This window comes from Psammomys obesus, unplaced genomic scaffold (assembly GCF_907164565.1).
Source record: "Psammomys obesus unplaced genomic scaffold, mPsaObe1.curated_primary_1811, whole genome shotgun sequence".
In the NCBI taxonomy this organism is placed as follows: Eukaryota; Metazoa; Chordata; class Mammalia; order Rodentia; family Muridae; genus Psammomys; species Psammomys obesus.
In genome coordinates this window covers 24,679,900-24,701,502 of record NW_026590062.1, presented here as the reverse complement: position 1 = coordinate 24,701,502, position 21,603 = coordinate 24,679,900, and the positions used below count along the sequence as shown (strand labels likewise).

Sequence of the window (21,603 nt, the reverse complement as noted above, 5' to 3'; positions counted from 1 at the left end):
AAGAAAAGAAAAGAAAAGAAAAGAAAAGAAAAGAAAAGAAAAGAAAAACAAAAACATTGAATAGCCAAGTGCAGCCTGGAGTTCCAAATAGGAAAGTTCCAAATAGGAAAATCAAAATCTTACTTGATCAATTTAAAAGATCTCCTTCACCAATTTTGTTTTTCAAAAAACAAAGAAATGAAGTTACTTCAAGGTTTATCATTACATTACACTGTATCTTGTATAAATAAATTCTTGTTGCCTTAATGAGCAAATATATATATATATATAAAATATAATTTTAGCCCATAAATCATATTTATAAGTGTTTTCTTGAGTTATAAACTTGCCTATCGAAAGGTAACTCCTGGGCAATCAGATGCAGCTTTTGAATGACGTCTGCTGCTTCCTTTATCTATTAGAAAAAAGTAAAAGCAACAATTAAACAGAATTCTTACATTTAAAAAATTAATAGTAAAGCTGAAAAGAGTAATACCTACCTAAACAAAGCCATAACACCCACTCCAAAACAATTTTCTTTAAAACTTAGTAGGCAATATCATAACAACTCAAAACCCAAGCATGTATCTTTCTGGTGCTTTAAATTTTGTGATTTTTTTTTTTTTGAAACCACAATTCTCTTCAATAAAATCTGCAATTCAATTTTACTCTGAACGAGTTAAAAATCCTTGTTTGTTAAAAGCAAAGTGTAAATTTCTACTAAGTTTACGAGGTCAAACCGAATTGACCAGATTTAAAAAGATTTAGAATATGCAGCTGTATGTACTAAGGTGAATGAATAAAATGATAACAAAATGGACCTTAACCATAAATTCATAACATGTACAAAAAAGCAAAGATAACAGTTTAATATAGTATCTTGAATGAAATATAGTACAGAAATGTGTATATACTCTCAAGTACTCATTTTCAAGTTGAAAACAAACTTAGGCCAAGGTTTCTAAATTTCTTTAAATGTAGATGTTTATGCTTATTTATGAAATAGTAGAGGGGCACTTCTTTAAATTGCAATATCACAGTTTTATTTTGGCACAATTTTAAGAATTGACTTTGTGATGATTCATAGTCCTTTACATTAAAAGAAGAGTCACAGAATCACAGAAGAACTAAGAACATTAGTATAGACTTTTCTAAGAGCGTACATGATCCCTGGCAAGGGACAGCAGCATTGCTGCTTCAGACCTCTCCCTGTCTGATTCAGCAGGGCACTAATTTTCAGCTGCCAAATGCTGTCTTTATCCTGACACATGGGAATATAGGTGTCACAGCAATCTTACTACCTCCTCCCCCATGACACACAGTCTTACTGAAAAAGCCCATCATCTTCTCTCATCACTATTCTCTTCAGAACAGTTAACTGACAGTTGTGCTTCCTTCAGGACTTTGTTCCTCTTCCTTTAGGAAGCATACTGTTTGCAAGCTTTGCCTGATGGAGTAAAGTATCATAGTTCTATTTTTAAAGATGTTTTTATTGAATTCTCAGAGCTGATTGTTTGACAAAACTTAAGGTATGTATAGCCCTTAAGGTTATAATATCACTTAAAATAAAAATCAATAAATACAAAAGGTACCAAAAAAAACACCTAATAAACTGCTTGCATTTGAAAAGTTTAAAACAGGTTTACAACACTCATTAGGTCTTATACACAAAACCTCTAAGCTACTATTCTAAAAAACAAAAACAAAAAGGTAGCTAGTACATGCTACCTAGCATGCACATGCCCTGAGTTCTATCCCTAGCATCCTATAAAAAACTGGTGCAGTCAGGGTATATACTTGCTCATAAGTAGATATTAGACATATAATACAGGATAAACCTACTAAAATCTGTACACCTAAAGAAACTAATCAAGAAGGAGGACTCTGGCAAAATGTTCAATCCCCATTCAGAAAGGCAAAGAGGATGGACATCAGAAGAGGGAGAAAAACAGGGAACAGGCCAGAAGCCTGCCACAGAGGGCCTCTGAAAGACTACCCAGCAGGGTATCAAAGCAGATGCTGAGACTTATGGCCAACCTTTGGGCAGAGTGCAGGGAATCTTATGAAAGAAGTGGGAAATAATAAGACCTGGAGAGGACAGGAGCTCCACAAGGAGAGCAACAGAACCAAAAAATCTGGGCACAAGCGTCTTTTCTGAGACTGGTACTCCAACCAAAGACCATTCATGGAGATAACCTAGAACCCCTGTACAGATGTAGCCCACGGCAGCTCAGTGTCCAAGTGGGTTCCATAATAATGGGAACAGGGACTCTCTCTGACATGAACTGATTGGCCTGCTCTTTGATCACCTTCCCCTGAGGGGGGAACAGCCTTACCAGGCCACTGAGGAAGACAATGCAGCCAGTCCTGATGAGACCTGATAGACTAGGATCAGAAGGAAGGGGAGGAAGACCTCCCCTATCAGTGGACTGGGGGAGGGGCACGGGTGGAAAAAGGATAGGGAGGGTGGGATTGGGAGGAGAGGAGGGAGCTACAGCCACAGGGGGATACAAAGTGAATAAACTGTAATTAATAAAAATTAAAATTAAAAAAAAGACTGGTGTAGTGATGCAGACCTGCACCTAGCTCTTAGGAGATGAAAGAAGATAAAAAATTAAAAATCATCTTTGGTTATGGAAAGTTTGAGGACAGGCTGCCCTACATGAGAACCTGTCTTTAAAAAAAACAAAAAGAAAAGGAAGAAATGGAAAAGAAGGAAGGACCTGGAGGAAAGGCTGTAGAGAAAGCTTAATTTTCATTTGCTAGCAGTTACCAATTGGAGATAGGGATGTAAAGATAGAAATAAACATAAAACAGACCTTTTTTAAAAGCAAAAATGATAAGATCCCTAAAAGACTGCAAACTTTGCTTAATCTATGTAGTAAGAATAAAGGTTTTCTTTTTAACCACCCTCCACCCTTACACACACCCGGGGAGACAAGAAGAAAAAGTAACATGTGTGTTTGGTATTTTATCTAATTTTAATTCCTCCTACAATCACATTTTCCTAGGGCTATGTGGGTGACTTTCCATTTCTTTCCACTGGTAAAGTGGCTGGCAAAAAAATCCTGAAACTAAGATAGCCAGAAATTTTTTTGATAATTATCAATCTAAAGTCACATAAATTACGATTTAATTTATGTATTTAATTTTATGTGTGTGGCTTTTGCCTATATGTATGTATGTGTACTTCATTCTTGGTTGGTGCACAAAGGCATTAGGAAAGAGTGTTGGATTCCCTCAAATTGGAAATATAAATGGTTGTAAACCATTCATGTGGATGCTGGGAACCAAACCTGTGTCTTCTGCAAGAGAAGTGCTCTCTTCACCATTAAGATAGCCCTCAAGTCCCCACATAGGCATTCTTAACATATAGTTAGCTGTTATAGTTCCAAGCCAAAAAATGATGACTCTTAATTATTAAACAGTAATCAAGTGACAAGAACAAAACAAGGCAAGTGGGAAAAGCAGAACATACAGAGCACAGGAAATAAAAACATCAAAACAACAATACAAAACAAATAGGGAAACAAATGAAAGTGAAACAAAAAAGAGAAACTAACTTAAATACTGTGAGTCTCCAATTACCGAAGACTTAGGAGCCACGAAGGTATTAACAATTAGCCAAACTTTGGGCAGAGTGCAGGGGGAGATAGATAGGGGAAGCAACAGAATTAAGAAATCCAAGGACCATTCATGGAGCTAACCTAGAATCCCTGCACAGATGTAGCCCATGGGAGCTCAGTATCCAAGTGGGGTCCTAGTAAGGGGAACAGGGACTGACTCTGACATGAACTCGGTGGCTGGCTCTTTGATCACCTCTTCCTGAGAGAGCACCCTTACCAGGCCACAGAGGAAGACAATGCAGCCAGTCCTGATGAGACCTAATGGGCTAGAGTCAGATAGAAAGGGAAGAGGACCTCCCCTATCAGTGGACTGGGAAAGGGGCATGGGAGGAGAAGGGCAAGGGAGGACAGGATTGGGAGGGAATGAGGGAGGGGCTACCACTGAGATAGAAAGTGAATAAACTGTAATTAATATAAAAAAAACAAAAACAATGTAAAGATTATTTTCTTTCAATTAAAACCAAAAGGGATTAAGAGACAACAGTAACATTAAAAACTCTGCAATTAGTTGAGGGTAATTTATTTTAAAGTTTAAAGGAGTAAACATTCAATTAAATATAAATCAAGTCTTTTTAAAAAAAAGCAATCTAAAAATAGATACTTCTTACTAAGATTGTAAATTAGTACTATGACCTGCAAAAGGAACATAGGCATAGAACGACTCCTAAGACACTCCATTATATCCATAGATCAGCGTCTCAGTCAGCCATCATCAGAGACGCTTCCTCCTGTACTACATGGCAACTGGACATGGTAAAGAGTAAGAGACCTTGGAGAACTCAGTCCTTAATGGATATCTCCACCATTTCTCTTCCCTCAAGACTCAGGGAGCCCTCCAGAAGAGGCAGAAAGATTGTGAGAACCAGAAGGGATGGAAGACACCAAGGAAACATGGCCTTCTAAACATGGGAGGACTTATGCACCTGTGAACTCACAGAAACTGTGACAACAAGGCCTAGACAAGTCTGGGCCTGATGGGGTCCCAGTGCTGAGAAGGGAAGCGGACACAGCCCACATCCTAACCCAGAAGCTATCTCCAATTGATAACTGCTAACAAATGAAAATTAAGCTTTCTCTACAGCCTCACTAGGTATACTTACCACTCTAAAGGCCAGGCCCCAGGTCCAACAGTAGACGTCCAACACAAAACAAACTCAGTGGCATTTTGGATTTTTTTTTTTTGTCTCATAATGCTTTGTAAGGGCTTTTTGTTTCTTACCCTTATAGGTCCTTTAGGTATTCCCAATTCTGGGTTTTTATGGGGTTTTCTATATGTGTGAATGTGTTTTCCAAATGTGTATGTGTTTTTTGAGCTTTTTTTTTTTTTTTTTTGGCTTACTTTCTTCTGTTTGTCTTATTCTGACTTGCTTGGTTTTATTTTACCTAATAATAATAATAATAGCTATTACTATTAGATAAAATAAAAATACTTAATTATTAGACAGTTATTAAAAAATAATTTGCAACTATTATTGTTTTAGATGTCTGCTTATATCAAAATGAATGAGAAAGAAAAGGAGTGCACTTGGGTGGCTGAGGAGTGGGCATGATCTGGGAGGAGTTGGAGCGTAGAAACTATAATCAGAATATATAGTATCAAAGACAATATTTCAAAACAAAACAAAAACAGGCTAACAAATTAGTTAAGATACTTATATTTTGCAGAGAGCAGGTATAATCAAAAGTGATCTAAAGACTTGGTCTTACTATATACAACTTTTTCTATCTAAAACCAGAATTTTTATGTTTTAAATAGGTACTTTCATACTGTTTATTAATATTTAGAAAAAAGCTTTAAAATTCCATAAATATCCTGACATGCAATTTGTTGTTCAAGTCTCATATATATTCTTGTTTATAAAGCTTATGAACATAAAACAATACTACCAGTATTTATCAAATCCTTAAGCATCACACTTTTCTTGATGTTTATCAGGACTATTCAACACCATAATTCTTAAACCTCAATCAGTCTTTTCTTTAGAGGAATTATCTACAGACATGTAACCATTTTATATCTAAAAATTATAAATCCTTTGGTCTTATAGAATCCTAGTCATAAAAATATGCTGCTTAATTCAAAGCAAATCTCCTTAATACTTTGTTTTTAGCATCTTATAATCTGATGTCCTATATAGTAAATTTGGAATAAATCATTAAGACTGATTCAATATATAAGTGGGTAATAGTACAATGAGCATGTATGAGTCATAAGACTATCTTTTTTTTTTTTTCCTCACACATTTTGATTTTTCCCCCTAAAGGGAGGAAAGCAAGCCTTTTCTCAAAATTGTAGAAAAACCAAATACCATACATTCTTTAGATGAAGATTCAGTGACTATGTTATGAAAAGAATGACATAACCAACTCAGAGTTTTCAATAATCACAATCTAAGATGCCTTAATTCTTTCTAAGGGATCTTTATTCAAGTAAATAAAAAGCAGGATGTATGGATTATTTTACAGAAGACATTTCAGCTTATCAACAATTTAGGTCAGATCTATTAGCCAACAGTATATTAGCTAATAGTATATAACTATTAAAGATTATTAATAGTTAAAGAATAAGAAAATACTTTAAAATACAGTTACCTCAGCATTCATAAACTAGCTGTAATTTCATAAATAAAAATGCAAGGCAACTTTGCACAAGTATGTACATCCTTCCACATATAATAAATCTTTTTAAAAATAGAAAGCAAATCAATTAAAATTTGGTTATTGCTTTTATTTTGACAATGCTTACCTTTTCAGAATTTGTAAACACGTCAGATTTCAATTCTCCATCTAGAAACTCATTAAAGTATTTCATCAATTTCTGAGCTTCCACTGCACGTTGCCTAGGTGTGTTTACCCCTTCCAACTGGTCTCCAAGGTGACACACTTTTGTAGCTACATAGCTAATATGCTCATCTAGTTCTTGGAAATGTTGGAAGGCAACCTAGGAATTTGTGTACACAGAAAATACAATCAGAGAATTACGTTTTTAAGTTAATACCAATTAAAACTAAACTACCAGCTCAGAGCATTAATGGCAGATCACTTGCCTATCATGAACAAGGCCCTTGGTTTTATCCCCAACACAGAAATAAATATCTATACCACCCTCACCACCACTCTCTAACAATAACACAAAACTTATGTAAGAAGACCACAAAACAATTCATGCCTATTAGCATGACATGATCTAAAAACGCTTAACCCAAGTTTCCACCTTTTATACCATAGGTGCCCAAAAGCCCTAAAGGATGATTGTGAAAACAAATATTAAAGTGACTGGAGCTGGAGGAGGGGAGAGTTTGCAAGTGTGGAGGTACAACCGTCCATGCAATGCAGTGTAGAGGTCAGAAGTCAACACTGGGTGCCTTCCTCTACACCTTACTTTGTGAGGCAGGATCTATCTGAACTTGGAACTTGCTGCCATTTCAACTACCAAGCTCAAGGGACCCTCCTGTCTCTGTTTTGCTACATCTTCACCTCAACCTGTGCTGGGGTTACAGACACATGCCACTGAATGTAGCTTTTTAGGAACTCAGGTCCTCATGCTTGTATAGCAAGTACTTTACCCAGGAGCTACCTCCCCAGCTCCATGAAACTGAACTGGACTTTTGAGGAACACTCTGGCTACTAAACTGAAAAGATTAGAGAAATTTATCAGAAGTTGAAGGGTATTGATTAAAAATATTAACATTAAAATATTTATAAAGCAATGCTAAGCTGTGTGCTGACACATGCTTGTAATTTTAGCTCACAGGGCACTAGATAGGAAGACAACTGCAAGTGGCCAGTGTGGGCTCCATATCAAGACCCTCCCTGCCTTAATACTTTCTGCAAAAATGCCAAGAGACACTAATATTTGTGATAAAATTGTTCTTCCCAAGTTTTGGAAACAGGATCGACTACAGCAGGTATTCAATTTGTAAAATTACATTATTTTCAGCATTTTCTTTTCCTTGTCCTACAATATATGAAAACTGATTGCAATGAATTCCTTAAATTTGCCAGTAGCAGGATTGATAACTGCTGATAATTCAGTAGGATACTTTTGTTCTACTCTTAAGTTAAAAGGGAAAAAGCTGAAACATTTATTGAGGACTTGCTTTATATAAGATACTATTCTAAATATATCAGTTATCAATTACAAATTACTATTAACATATTTACTTATTTAGTTATCATAACCCAGCTTACACATAAAAACACAAAGCTCAGAGATGTTAAATTGCTTGAAATTATACAGTTAGCTTAGTGGTCAGGCTACAATTCAAACTCAGGCAGATTGGCTCCAGTTTGGTACCTCAATGATTACCAAGGCAAGCCTGTATTAGAAGTATATGGAAACTGTTACCATTTTAAAACACTTCTCATACTTAAATTATTGACTTCTTTAATCAAATACCTTACCATAGCCATGTACGCTTAAATAAAAGAACAAATGAAGTTTTAGCAGAAATGAGCTTGCTAATTTCAAAGAATCTGAAGAACAATGGCCCCTGAGAGTGAGAAAAGTTCAACAATGTTCTTCAAAATACACTTAAAAAAGCCAAATTCCAAATTAAACCAAGCCAGTGAAAGAGATTTAGACATTCAGGTGAATTCCAGGAGCTATGAAGTCTCATGCGAAGCCCTGGGGGCCAGACTAGCAGTTTGGTTTTACTAAAAAGTGGACTGAGGAAGAGCACTCTCTATCGGTTTTCCTCACAGTTACAGTAGAACTCTCACTGAGGCATATCCGAATGCTTTTGTAAAATTATTCAAATCAAGCGTCTCTAAGGCAGGGGTTCTCAACCTGTGGGTCACAATCCCTTTGGGGGGTTGCATATCATATATTTACATTATGATCCACAATAGTAGCAGCAAAATAATTTTATGGTTGGAGTCAGCACAATGTGAGGAACTGTATTAAAAGGTCAAGGCATTAGGAAGGTTGAGAACCACTTCTCTAGCAGTAACTTCATCCAGATCTCATCTTATTTATGATTAAATAGAATTAAAGTGACTACTTAAATATCCATTCTAATTGTGCAGGGTCTATGAACTCATCAGTTTTGTGAAAGTTTTTTCAATTAAATGGTGAAACAAGGGTCACACTCAAGCATCTACCACCCTAACCTGAAGAGAAGAGTGCTGTGATTCCAAACCCACATAGTAGCAAGCCAGTGCCAACAGTAGGCAATAACAATGCATTAATATTCCATAGGAACAGAGAATTAGAAGTTAATATAATTTGACTTGGCTCGTCAAAGGCCTAAAGCTAAAAAGAAATAAAGATCCTATAGCCTAAGAAAAATGAAAATGTTATAGTCTATAGAAACTATTCATTCCTTAACTAACTGTATACCTGATTGCTTTTCTGGAGCTCTTGTACCTTCTTAGCAAATTCCTTAGCTTCCTTCTGACACTGTTGCTCCAATTTCTCCACTTTCCTTTGAATTCTTTCATCCATTATCTGTAGTTCTTGAATATGATTCACAAATTCTTCTAATAACCTAGTAAAGGAAAGTAATAATAATCAATTTGCATATTATTAACCAAAATAAACTGACCAGCTTTATGAAGGTCTTAATACGGTTTCTTTGAGATAGGAACAAGCATATTCAATTTCTTTATAGCATCTTGCTGCAATTCTTCAATGTCATAATTTTCTTTTCACTTTGAACATGTGACTTTAAAAATACAGAATTTGGAAATATAGCCAGTTATTGACTTTCCAATGGAGTCTCTGTAAGGTAAATGATTCCCCAGTGAATCCCCATTAAATATCCAAACAAGCTTTACTTTATTTAAAATTCAAGAGGATAAATGTACAATAAAAATTGTATGCATTATAGATTTTAGTGACTTTGTTTCCCTGATTTACAGCTTTTCAATTTAAAATAACATAGTCAACTTTTTTATTGTTTGTTTGTTCAGAGTTAGGGTTCTGTTCCGTATTCTACGCGAACCTCCAGCTCAGAACTCCACTTCAGCCTCTAGAGCACCAGGACTACAGGTGCACACTCCCACACCCAGCCATGTTTTAACTTCAGAAGTATAACCAGCCTTTTCTAATTTAATGCTAAGTGGAGAAAGGAAGTTCTTAATGTCAATAAAATCCTTTTATCCAATCAGCTAAAATGCTTAAGGAAAACACAATTTCAGACTTCTAATGCTGTTAGAAATTTTTTGAGGTAGGACAAATTGTTTTATATCAATAATGAAAGGAATCCCAATACAGTAGTCTCTATTCTAAATTTGCAGTACTCTATTGGGACTATGGAATTTTTTTTTTTTTTTTTTAAGTTTACCTTTTAGGATCAAAAGCTTCAGGTCCACCTCTAGAACCACCTCCTGGGGTTCTCCATACAAGCCGCTCAATGTATTCATCGGCCACAAAAGGCTCCTGGTACACAAAATAAACATGTGTTAAAAAGGCTTTATAGAACTACAAGTCTAAAAGAGAATGAGAATGAGAACTTGAAATTAATGTATACCATTATTAAAAGGGTTTTATTGTTGTTTAAAAATCTTCAATAAATTAAGCTACTTGTTTAAAGAAAAGTAGGATGGTAAAATATCAAAACAGCATTATTGACTTGTTGAAGCAACCAAATAAAAAAATGAAGAAAAACAAAAGATAATTTATTTTAAAACAACACAACAAACAAAGAAAAAAACCCAAACCCAAAGCAAAGCACATGAAATGTATAGCTTTATTAGCAATCAAAATCAGGTTCTCTTTTCTTTTTGGAGGGGAGCGAACACGAGGGAAAACAGGATCTCACTATGTAGCCCTGTTGGTCTGAAACTTGCTATAAAGACTAGTTGACCTTAAACTCAGAGATCCTCCTTCCTGTCTCTGCTTCGCCAGTACTGGTCCCTGGACTAAAGGCCTTTGTCACATGACATCCAGCAAGTTTTAATTTTTTTTTAACCTAAGAAGCAGAGAAATTTATTTTAATTACAGAGCTAATGTGATAAAAAGAAAGTAAATTGAAATTTGCACTTTCACTACTGTCAAAAATGTTAACAGATACAATCTTTTAGGAAGACAGCTGGCAGCATTTTTGGTAGCATCAACAGTGTTACAAATTTTCAGAGCTTTAACCCCAATAATTTTATTTTCCCATCACTTGGAGACAGAGACAAAACCATAACAATTTCAAGGCCAGTCTTGTTTGCATAGCAAGCCCTGTCTCATGAATTTAAGGATAGAAATAAAATAAACTGCAAGAAAATATACATATCAACAAAAGAATTCTGGAGTAACTGTGCATTGTGTAAAACTATTTACATAAATATTCAATAACAAGCATACTAATTTTTCTCAGAAAAAGCATTATTATGTTAAGGTATAATGAATAATAGTAAATACGTATGTTGGGCAAAAGATGCATGTCTGCAATCCCAGCACCTTCAAACCAAAGTTAATAATGAGCCTTGAGATCATTTAAAACTGTACTCAGCCTATTTAAGTTTAACCTGCCTTTTAGAGAACAACATAACCAATCTTACTATGTCTTGACTTTCCTGGGCAATCAACTTTTACAATCTAAGCTAAACATAATTTTAAAAAGTATAAAGTCTTCTACCCTGACCCAAAATAATGCATTTGTGTATCGTGGTAGTAATCATTTGCTAAAAGCAGCCAAGACATTGGAAGCATCCAACGTCCACCATAAATGTTGGGAGGCAATCTGGATATAGCTTGATGATGTCTGTTTGCAGTAGTGTTTGCTATTCAGGAGTCATCTAGGGCCAGTAAAGTAACTTCTCTTGTAAAACTTCGTAAAAGATCTCGTAGAGTTTCTCTAATTCCATTCACATGCCATGTTTTCTGTGCTGTTCAATAAATACCAAACAAAGCTCCTTCTTAGGATAGGCACAGATTCAGGGACACAACAGACACAGGCACAATTTACATATAACAGGGACAGACAAATTAGGTAGGCCAGTAACCATACTACAGACACAGGGAGAGAAGCAGAGAACTGAAATTGGGCTCATTCTTAGTCAAATTAATCTAAGAAGGTGCTATTTTTATCCCTTAATGAAACATCAACACAACTTCTGAGGTTATCTTTAATGTGTTAACCTAGCATGTACTTGGGTCACAAAACTAAATGGAAAGAGAACTCTACAAATTATAAGAATCTCAATGCCTTACCCTCAATAATGGCCAGAATAAGAGAGAAGATAAATGGGATTAGAGGACTCAGGTTTATCATAATAGACTAGACCTACACTGAAGGCATGACAAAAGCACCAGTTCAGAGGTGATACTCTCTCTCTAAAGTTGGAGCTCTGTTCTCGTAAGTTGTGGGATACATTCCAAATTTTAAAAACCTTTAATGTTGTTTTCTCAAGGGGAAAAAATATATCAGGAACAACAACAACAACAACAACAACAACAACAAAAAACTGCCCTGCCTATCTCCTAATCTGTTCATGTCTCATGTGTGCAATGAAAAAGATCATGGTAGCAAAGGAGGAATGCTTTTGCCTAAGCACAGAGGAATTGAGAAGTACATTAAAGGTGTTGGAAAATGGCTCAGCAGGTACGAGTGCTCACTGCTCTTCAGAGAACCTGAGTTCAGTTTACAGCTCTCAGTGTCAAAGATCTCACAATTGCCTGTAACTCAGTTCCAAAGGATCTGATGCCCTCTTCTGGCTTCCGGACACCTGCACACATGTAGCACATAATCTCACAGACACATTCACTGAACATATTAAAAAATGTCAAGAAAAAAATAGAACTGCATTAAACTCAGGCTTTATGGGCTGCTTCGTAACCCTGGCTGCATGTATTCAGGGAATGAAAAGAAAGAAAAGTGACCACCTTTGGCAGGGGCAATCAATTGTGACCCTCAAGAGGAGGCAGACGTGCTACTACAACCAAGGCAGAGACTAGTATCCTAGGTGTCACAGAAACAATTCTGTTGGGAATAACAATTCCCTCAATCAATTTTGAAAGCACACAGGTAAGTGTCAATAGCCTAAGAAGTCTATGCCAACTAGTTCAGACATTAAGAATAGCAGAAGTATTATCAAAAAGTAAGATGGATTTAGAATGATCACAAAAGATATAGACTCAGCTGCAACTTGAAGCCATCCAGCTACCACAGGAAGAACCAAAATTTACTATCCTAATAATCTTACAGTTTTCCTCCATAATGAGACTGAACTAGAATGCTGGAAGATCTGTTAATCAAATAAACACAGGGGTGGACTACTGTGGACAATGATGTACCCTCCAGCTCTCCCTGCAGAAAGGGATTTGCCTGAGGTGGTAGTAGTGCTTTTACCTGGTGGTGTTCTCAGGGATCCCTCAGTTGCTGATGGCTATTTCACTGAATATCATACCTTTCTCAATGTAATATGACTCCACTGGCTGAGACAGGCACTTTATGCCTGATCCATGGTCAAAACCATACAGAGGGACAAATTATTTTAGTTTCATACCTCCCCACAGAGGTGCTACCAGCACTGCACACTGCCATAGACATTCACTTCTCCATATGTCCTATCTTACTTCCTCACCCTACCTCTTCACCCCAAGGATACCTCCTAGTAAATGTGCTGCATAATAAACTCTCAGGATCTGCTTCTAAGAGGACCCAATGACAACAATGTCACGAGATAAGAGTGGCTTACATAAGAGTGGCAAAGGGTGAGGTTTTGAGCAATGGGTTCCTGTAATTTTAAGGGATGTTACTTACATACTGCTGAAGGAATGGAAGTGAAGAGAGGAGAAAAAAAGAAACAAAAATTACTTAAAGGTTTATGGCCTGAACAACTATGTAGTAATATGGAAGAGTCCAGGGAAGGAGATGGATAGGGAGTGAGGAAACAAGAATTTTTTTCTGCATGTATCATACTATTGATGTCTATTAGGTGTCAAGGTGAAAACACAAAGCATGTAGTTAAAAGCCAGGTTAGTGTTATAAAGAAAAGAATCTATGAGCGAGGCCCAGCGGTACATGCCTGCAATCCCAGCACTCAGGAGGCAGAGGCAGGTAGATCTCTGTGACTTTGAGGCCAGGCTGGTCTACAGAGTGAGCTCCAGGACAGCCAAAGGTACACAGAGAAACCCTGTCTCTAAAAACCAAAATACACACAAAAACAAAAAAACAGTGCAATTTAGAAAAAACTTAAAAAAAAAAAAAGTCTGGTGTGGTGGCACATATCTGTAATCCCAGCACTCTGGGAGGCAGGAGCAGGCGGATCTCTGAGTCGGAGGCCAGCCTGGTCTACAAAGTGAGTCCAGGACTGCCAAGGATACACAGAGAAACCCTGTCTCAAAACAAAACAAAACAAAACAAAACAAAAAGTACAGAATCTATAATTTTGAAGTTAACACGTAAACAGTTATTTAAAACCTCAGGACTGCATGATTATTAGAAAGGAGGAAGGCATGCCAATTTTGAGGAGGGAAATAGCAGGATAAAAGATCCTTCAGAACAGACAAAACAGGAGACACCAATGAAAAAACAAAATTAAGAGAACCACACTCTAGAAGCAAATCAGAAATTTTATCTTCTGAAACAACTGAATTATTGCTAAGGTTTAAAACAGAGCAGTTACTGATCACTACAGGATGAAATTTAAAAAGAAATTTTTTAAAAAAAGAGGAAAATTTCTGCTTAAAAACCAAATAAATCCCAGTGCCACTTTCTAATCTATAACCTTGCTGCAACGTCATTTACCTTAAGAAAAACATAAACAAAGCTCACAGCTTTTAAATGGCCATGTCCTTCCAAAAGGCTTCTCACAAAACAAACAAAACAACAACAACAAAAACCCTTAGAATTTCATAAGCCGGATAAAGCTCTACTGTTCCACCTTCTGTTTGGCTTTAGTAATTTTTTTTTTTAAATCAGTAAAGCTGCAACAAAAATTGAAGCACTATGTACATTATACTTAATTCTACATAACTGGCTACTGTATAAGCTGGTTTCATTATTCTCTAAATACTAGTATTTGAAAGACAAAGCATTGTGCTCATTCTTACTCAAAATCTCTTATAAACTATCCCTTTAATCAAGAATACAAATACCCACTGAATCAAATCCAATCAACTTTAATTTTCCTATACCACTAACCCCAAAATAGATCAATATAATGTGTCAGAATTACCCACAAACTCAAAGAAACTAGAGTAATTCCCCACAATATAGGTCAAAGACCAGAAAATTCCAGAGTCAAGTATTTCTGTATTCCCCTAGGCCAACAAAACTGTAAGTTCAACTATTACCTATCATGTATTTCCCTTACATTTATGATGCTTACATCTGTCACAGACATTTAAACACTGCTTCCTTTTATTCAAAAACTTCCCTAAGCAATTCCAATTGAGTTCACATTCATGTGTCTCTGCTTTAAAGCTCATCTTGAGCCACCTACCCTGATCTGTTTCCCCAAACAAATAGCCACACTCTCATAAGCCTTTCAGCCTACTCTAAATCACGCTACTCCAGCTACCTAACTTGTGGATGCCTTCTTTCTATTAACACAACTTCTTGTGGCTTGAATGTTAAAAAAAAAAAAAAAAGCACATGTTGGAAATTCAATTCCCTATCAAGCAGTGTTGTTGGGTAAGTTATATGGAATGTGTTTAGATCACGAAGACTCTACTTCATGAATAGTTTCATTCCAGTTATAAAGGAGTTTGAGGCTGTGAGTTCATTAACCAAATACTATGTGCTCACACTCCAGTCTCTCTCCTGTCTCCCACTCATCTTTGCCCGCCACTGAGGATAACGTAAAAGGCCTTCACCAGATGCCAACGCCTTGATTATTTCAATTCCAAGCACTGAGAAAAATTAATTTCTTTTTAAATTAGCAATAGCAACAGCAACAAACAAAAACTAAGCAAACAAAAAGGAACAAGGTACTATTACAATGATTAAAAGACTGGTTCAAATCTCTGAAGGGTTCCAAAGCTTCCCCACATGATCACCACCGTTTTTCAATTCTTAAAACCTTACAAACCTTAGAAGTTCAATGCCAATGCAAAGCACTTCACCGTCATCAGTTCTTGAGACTGCGTGCAGGGATCCAAACATGTTAGACACACTGTGCTCCCAGCTCTCTGTTTGGGACAATGCCTCTTTAGGTTGTCCAGGCTGGCCCTCTGTAGTCCAACCAGACACTAAACTTGGAATCTTCCAGCCTCAGGCCCCTAAGTAGCTGAGATCACAGTCTTGTGACACCAGGCCCAGGCTCACTTACTGCTTTACAACATTTTTTTTTTCTATTTTTTACTCGTTTCTCCATCTTTTAACTGAAAGCAAAGACAAGCTCTGTCACATACTTTTCTTGCTTTCCAGCTGTGGTCCAATGGAACAATGTTGAACAAACCAAAATACTAACTAGTTGGGGTATGTACAAATTACCTTGAAAGGCTCTTGAAAAAAAAAAAAATCACACCCTGATATATACATATATCCACAAATCTCACATATACAAATCCCAAACTACTAAGTAGCTCATTAACCAGAAAAAACAACAACAACAACAACAACAAAAAAAAACTGGCATTATATGATGCTAGCAACACATATTAAAAATATAACCCTAATCAACAGTAATAATTTAAGTAAATGATTCTGACCTCTCCTCTATTCCCATTTGATTTGTTAATGATATTCTTTGTATATTTTCTCTAAATTAATAAACTATTAATTATTCATTATTTGGATGCTAAAATGGATCTTAAATTAGTATGGAAAGGTAGAAACATAAAGCACATTAACATACAAAATCAAGGCAAACTTTTAAAAGTTTTTTGGAAACTACCTATATAATATTCAATATTGAAGGAGGTTTGGCTGCTTTAAAAGACAATAGTAGAAGTTATCAGTTTTCTAGTTATATTAAGTAATATCTCTTTGCAATGAGAAAATAAGTTTTATTTCTAAAAAAAAAAAAAAAAAAAAAAAAAAAATCTGGTGTTTAGGTTCCAAAGAAAAAAGTGTCAAAATGCAATGGTATCTTTTACATGATTTAACAAAAATCACAGAATTAGATTTAAAAATTTAAAAGCAAGAATAGTCTTTAAATATCAGCCTAGCTCAATTCTTTCATCTCATTTCTTTCTTATTTTATTTCAATTCCAAGAAATGAGAACATCAGAGAAGTTAGCTCAAAGTATCTAAATGAAATTGCTGAGTTTTAAAACACTGTCGATGAGTGTTTTAGTTTTCTGGGTCCCACCTCTGCTTTGAGAAGTCTTTTTCTCTGGGTTTGTTGCCATGTGTGTTTCCTCTTGCCCAATAAATGCCTTTCTTCAACTTTCCAAATCATGAAAAAGCACAGCCCCAGAGAATGAGTGAAAGCCACATTGTTGGATGACAGACCTTGTTGCGGACATCGCAACTATAACCTTCCACACACTTCTGTAATTCTCTCATTGTAGTCTGCTGTCACTCCTTAATGACAGGACTTCTCAGTCTACTCTGAAAGGTTCCCACACAGATGGTGAATCTCGTCTTTCGTGTGTGCGTGTGTGCGTGTGTGTGTGTGTGTGTGTGTGTGTGTGTGTGTGTGTGTGTGTGTGGAGTTGGGGGGACACAACTCACCATGTCACTCAAGCTCACTTCAAATTCACACTCTTCCTGCTCTGCAACCCCAGTGCCAGAATCACAAATATGTGCTACCGTCCCTTCTGTCTTATTAATCAACTTAAATTCTACGTGGCTAGTATTATTTTAACTGTATTCTTCTGGGTAGTTTATCAAATTTAAGGTAAAGCTTCAATGTTCCCCTGCTCCTGAAGTAAAAACTTAAGGAAATCTTCAGACTAACCTTCTGAAGTAGAAACTATTATTCTCTCCATTCTACAGATGAGAAAACTGAGGTGCAAAGAAAACAGGTTATTTGCTCAGATCTACTGAGATGTAGAGTTAAGAGATGTGATCTATTCCCAGGCCTAAGTTATTATCCATATAGAGCAACAATTTTTAAACTACTAAAACTAGCTGTGACTTCCTTCTGAGTTACTTATTCCTATTTAAAGTTAATTCTTATTGCCTTTTGATATCTTCATATGATACCTTGCTAAAGCCCTTTTTGTAGTTTTGTTATTTTTAGCTTTTTGTAAAGGTGTTTCACTCTGTAGCCAAGTTTATCGTGAACTCCTGATTCTCCTGCCCACCTCCCAGCTGCTGGGATTACAGGTATATGCTATAATACCTAGCTTTAATCTATACTTTTTTACCCCCTCCTTTTTGCAATACCATGGATTGAACTTGGGCCCTTCTATGAACTAGTCAAGCACTCAGCTATATCCTCAGTCCTCTTTTTGCTTTTTATTTTGAGACAAGAAAATAAGTTGTGTCATAGTCCTTGAACTAGCAACCCTACAGTGGTCTATAGAGTAACTGGGGTTATAGACTATTACCACTAGATCCAGCCTAATATATACTTTAAAAAAATGCATTCCTTCTCTCCTTAATACACAGTTAAAATTAATATATTATTTCTTCTCCCTGAAAGGGCCCTACCAATTTTCTTTGCTGCAGTTAATGTATCATCAAACACCTCCTTTCTCAACTTTACACATATAAATTAACTTCTCAGGAACCAAATTCTTTTCATTCTTTTCCAAAATGCCTTCCCTAATTCTCTGATTTTTCTGTGCCCATTAAATTATTTTACCTTCTGGGTTAATCAATCAATACCAGACAATTTGGAAGGATCTCTAATGACAAGAATAGATGTGAATGACAATGACAGACTATCAACAATCCCCACTGAAGGCCATTCTTCACACTAACATTTAAGTCAGATGACTCACTGGAGACTACTAGAAAAAAGTCATCAGCTCCTTTCCGCATGACCTAGAAAAGCTTTCTCAAAACTTCCTCAAACTCTGTTATCTCAAAGACTTGCCATGAGCAACTACTTCACACACACACACACACACACACACACACACACACAGACAGATCATCCCCCTTGTCTCAGTATTTCCTAAACACCCTTCATCTTACAAACAGGAGAGTTACCGTCTCCTGTTTGAAGTTTCCACTCATCTAACAATACCTACCTTACATTCTACTACTATGTGAAACCTTCCCAAACTATCCCTAATTAGCAATACCTAACTTGCCATATTACTATGTGAAACTTTCCCTAATTATTCCACAGAAGGAGGAGTATCCCTTCCTCTACACCACGTTTATCAGCTAACTCATCTGTCTATCCCATCTATAACTTTACTTGATGAACTTTACCCCAATCCCTGGAATGCCAGACTTTTCTGTGGCATGTCCAATAAGACATGCAGTGTTGTCAACTTTAGCACTTTAACTTGAAGTTGATAGTGGTCAAAAATATTTACTGACTGAATAACTGGCCCTAGCTTTTAACAAAGAACTCTCCTATAAAATGCAACCTGGAAAGAGAAATGGAAATAATCAGTAAGAATGACAGGAGAGACAGTCAGCACAGGAGAAGGAAGTATCTTCAGTAGTACAAATAAAAGGCCAATGTCTGCAGCCACAGGAATTTACTACCCTCGTCATTTTTTTTACATGCCAGATATATTGTTAATCCAAACCACTAAGGAGTCTCGGTTCAGATAGGCCATCCTGAGTTTATTACTTAAAAACACCACACATGGATTCTTTCAGAAAGACTGTCAACAAAGAGTGAAACTAAGAAGGTATTCTGGGCAACTTCCAGGATATCCATTAATGCAATAACTGAGTCATCTATTAATAAATCATTCTGTCAACTGAGGAAAGAGCTACAGTTTGATTTTATTGTCAGAAGTTGACTGTTAAAAAAAGGGTGAGTCACCAAATCAATAAGGTTTTATAAAAAGCGGAGTTAACAATAAGATTTCATAGGTTCAAAGCTCAACTTTGTTTCCATTTAAGTTCTCTAATGTGGAAAATGAAAGTACAATTCTATTTAGTAGTACATGAAAACCAGGATGCATAAAGACAGAATAGCCTGGAAGACATCCTGCTCTGTTTTCCCCAGTTATCCAGCTGTGACTCAGAATGGGAAGTAGGAGAAAAAGACATTGCCTGACTTAACCTGCAACCTATACTGGTTGCAGTAGCTGCAGGAAATGACTGGGGCCTTTTTCCTTCTCCCCTCTCTATAGTAAAGTAGTCAACTTTTCACTTGGAGAATGAAGGTTTATTCGTGAGCAGAGTCTATTGCAAGGCTAGACTCATAGCCATCCTGGAAAAGACAAACAAATTAATTATCTATAACTGATAATATTTCATTGCAATTATTATATTTTAATTTTGATGAAACTATATGACATGATGGGGGTGGGGCGTGGAAACACTCGAGTTATAACACCTATCAATATTCGTATTTACTCTACAAATCTAATGATTATATCATCATTGACTTTCTAATCTACAGAACTACAGCTACTACAGAAATGGTGTCACTACCCTGAACAAACTTAACAACTTTACTAAATGGCAAGACCTAAAGGACAAAATATAAATTTCTTCACTCGTCTTCATCTCTGGAAATAAAAAACAGTTTTCAAATAAGTCACTAGACTCATCTTGGACATACATCTAAAGAAGAAAATATGATTCAAGACTAAAGTGTGAATGTTAAAGAGAACTCATAACAGTAAGATAATGGAATGGTTTTCTGTTAATAAGGAGCTTGTCATGAAGTTCATTATTTAGAGATCAGAAATCCGGTAAAATGTAAAAACTGAAACGGGATTACAGAATTACCTAGTATCTTGACTAAGGACACACAGCTAAGACCATTTCCCGGCCTACTGTTTGTAAACAGATGGCAGAATTTTGTGACTAGATAAGCTAATGTTAATATATCCCCAGACACTTACATCTGAGGAAAAGCAATAAATTTTTCTTAAGTGTAACTGCAATCCTTTACGCAAATCACTTTCATTACTGCTTACAATTTAGGCAATTTGTTTCTCTAACAAATGCAATTTCTACGCTAGGGATGATTGCCAAGTCAAGGTGTAGTAACAAAAAAACTAACAGTGAAAAGTTCGATTTATTACAAAAAAAACTATGGTATTTAAAACTCAAGCCAAAAAACATGCTGATACTCAAACCAGAAAGATACAATTTTCACCTATGGTGAAATTCTTAACTGTGAATTGCAGTGTTCTTTACAAAGTTACACTTTTGTTGTTCTGAAGTGATCACGCCCCAACCGGGGAGATGGTGAATCCTTCATTTTTTTCTTCATATCTCTACTATTTCCTTTCACAAAAATAGATAGTGTTTCATTGTTTTGTAATCCATCCCATCAGACATCACAGCTTCTTACCACAAAATCCAGTTTTAGGTTCAAACACTGAAACACTCAAAAAACCACACCTGAACGCCCACAGCCTCTCGCACCTTAGGGATTCTCTGACTAGCAGCTGGGTGGTTCCACAGTAATTAAGTGCCAGAAGACGTGTCGCTTCGTTGGCAAGGCCAAGTAGGCCCTTACTGTCCTAAAAAGGACCCTCCCAGCCTTCCCCACCGAAGGGCAGGCCGGCAGGCACCCCAGCGCCCCGTCTAGCCCGGAGGAACGTCCACGGGGGGAAGCCGTCGAGACTCTCCATTCAAGGGGTCCCGGAGCACGGCCGCAGGAGCCGCGCGGCAAGACCCGGCTGGCCCGCGCTGGGCTCCGACGCAGCTGCCCACCCCTCGTCGGGCGCAGGGCCTCCGCCGCCCCGCGCCCCGCGCCGCCCGGGCCGCTCTGCCCCTCCCCCGCCGCGGAGCCCGGGACCCACCTCGAAGAGCTCGGCCGTCGTGGCCATGCCGGCCGGCAGAGAGGCTCGCCCCGCGCCCGAGGCCGTCTCGCTTCACATGCTGCGCCTCAGCGGCGCCGCTCACCCGTCCCGGCCCCGCCTGCCGCGCCCGGCCCCGGCTGCGGACCTCCGCGGGCTGCCCGGGTCCTCACACGGCGAAGGCAGCCCGGGAGAGCGGCCATGAAGCGGAGCCGCAGACGCCTGTCAGCTGCCTCCCGGCGCCGCCCGCGCCGCTCCCATTGTCATCGCCTCACG

At 37.3% G+C, this 21,603-nt stretch overlaps 1 protein-coding gene across 2 annotated transcripts in view; it reads right to left on the bottom strand.

The window, feature by feature from the left end:
• Exoc5 (exocyst complex component 5) overlaps nt 1-21,592 on the bottom strand; it is a 46,886-nt gene extending 25,294 nt beyond the window's left edge. For both annotated transcript variants that reach the window (XR_008719986.1, XM_055605775.1), the window contains exons 1-5: nt 21,331-21,592; nt 9,893-9,987; nt 8,947-9,094; nt 6,352-6,546; nt 330-394 (exon numbers count right to left, since the gene is read on the bottom strand). Coding sequence is in view for 1 of the 2 variants with exons in the window: in XM_055605775.1 (XP_055461750.1) it covers nt 330-394; nt 6,352-6,546; nt 8,947-9,094; nt 9,893-9,987; nt 21,331-21,357 (530 nt within the window). In the remaining variant the exon portion in view is untranslated. The remainder of the gene's footprint in view (nt 1-329; nt 395-6,351; nt 6,547-8,946; nt 9,095-9,892; nt 9,988-21,330) is intronic.
• Nucleotides 21,593-21,603: the final 11 nt, after the last annotated feature.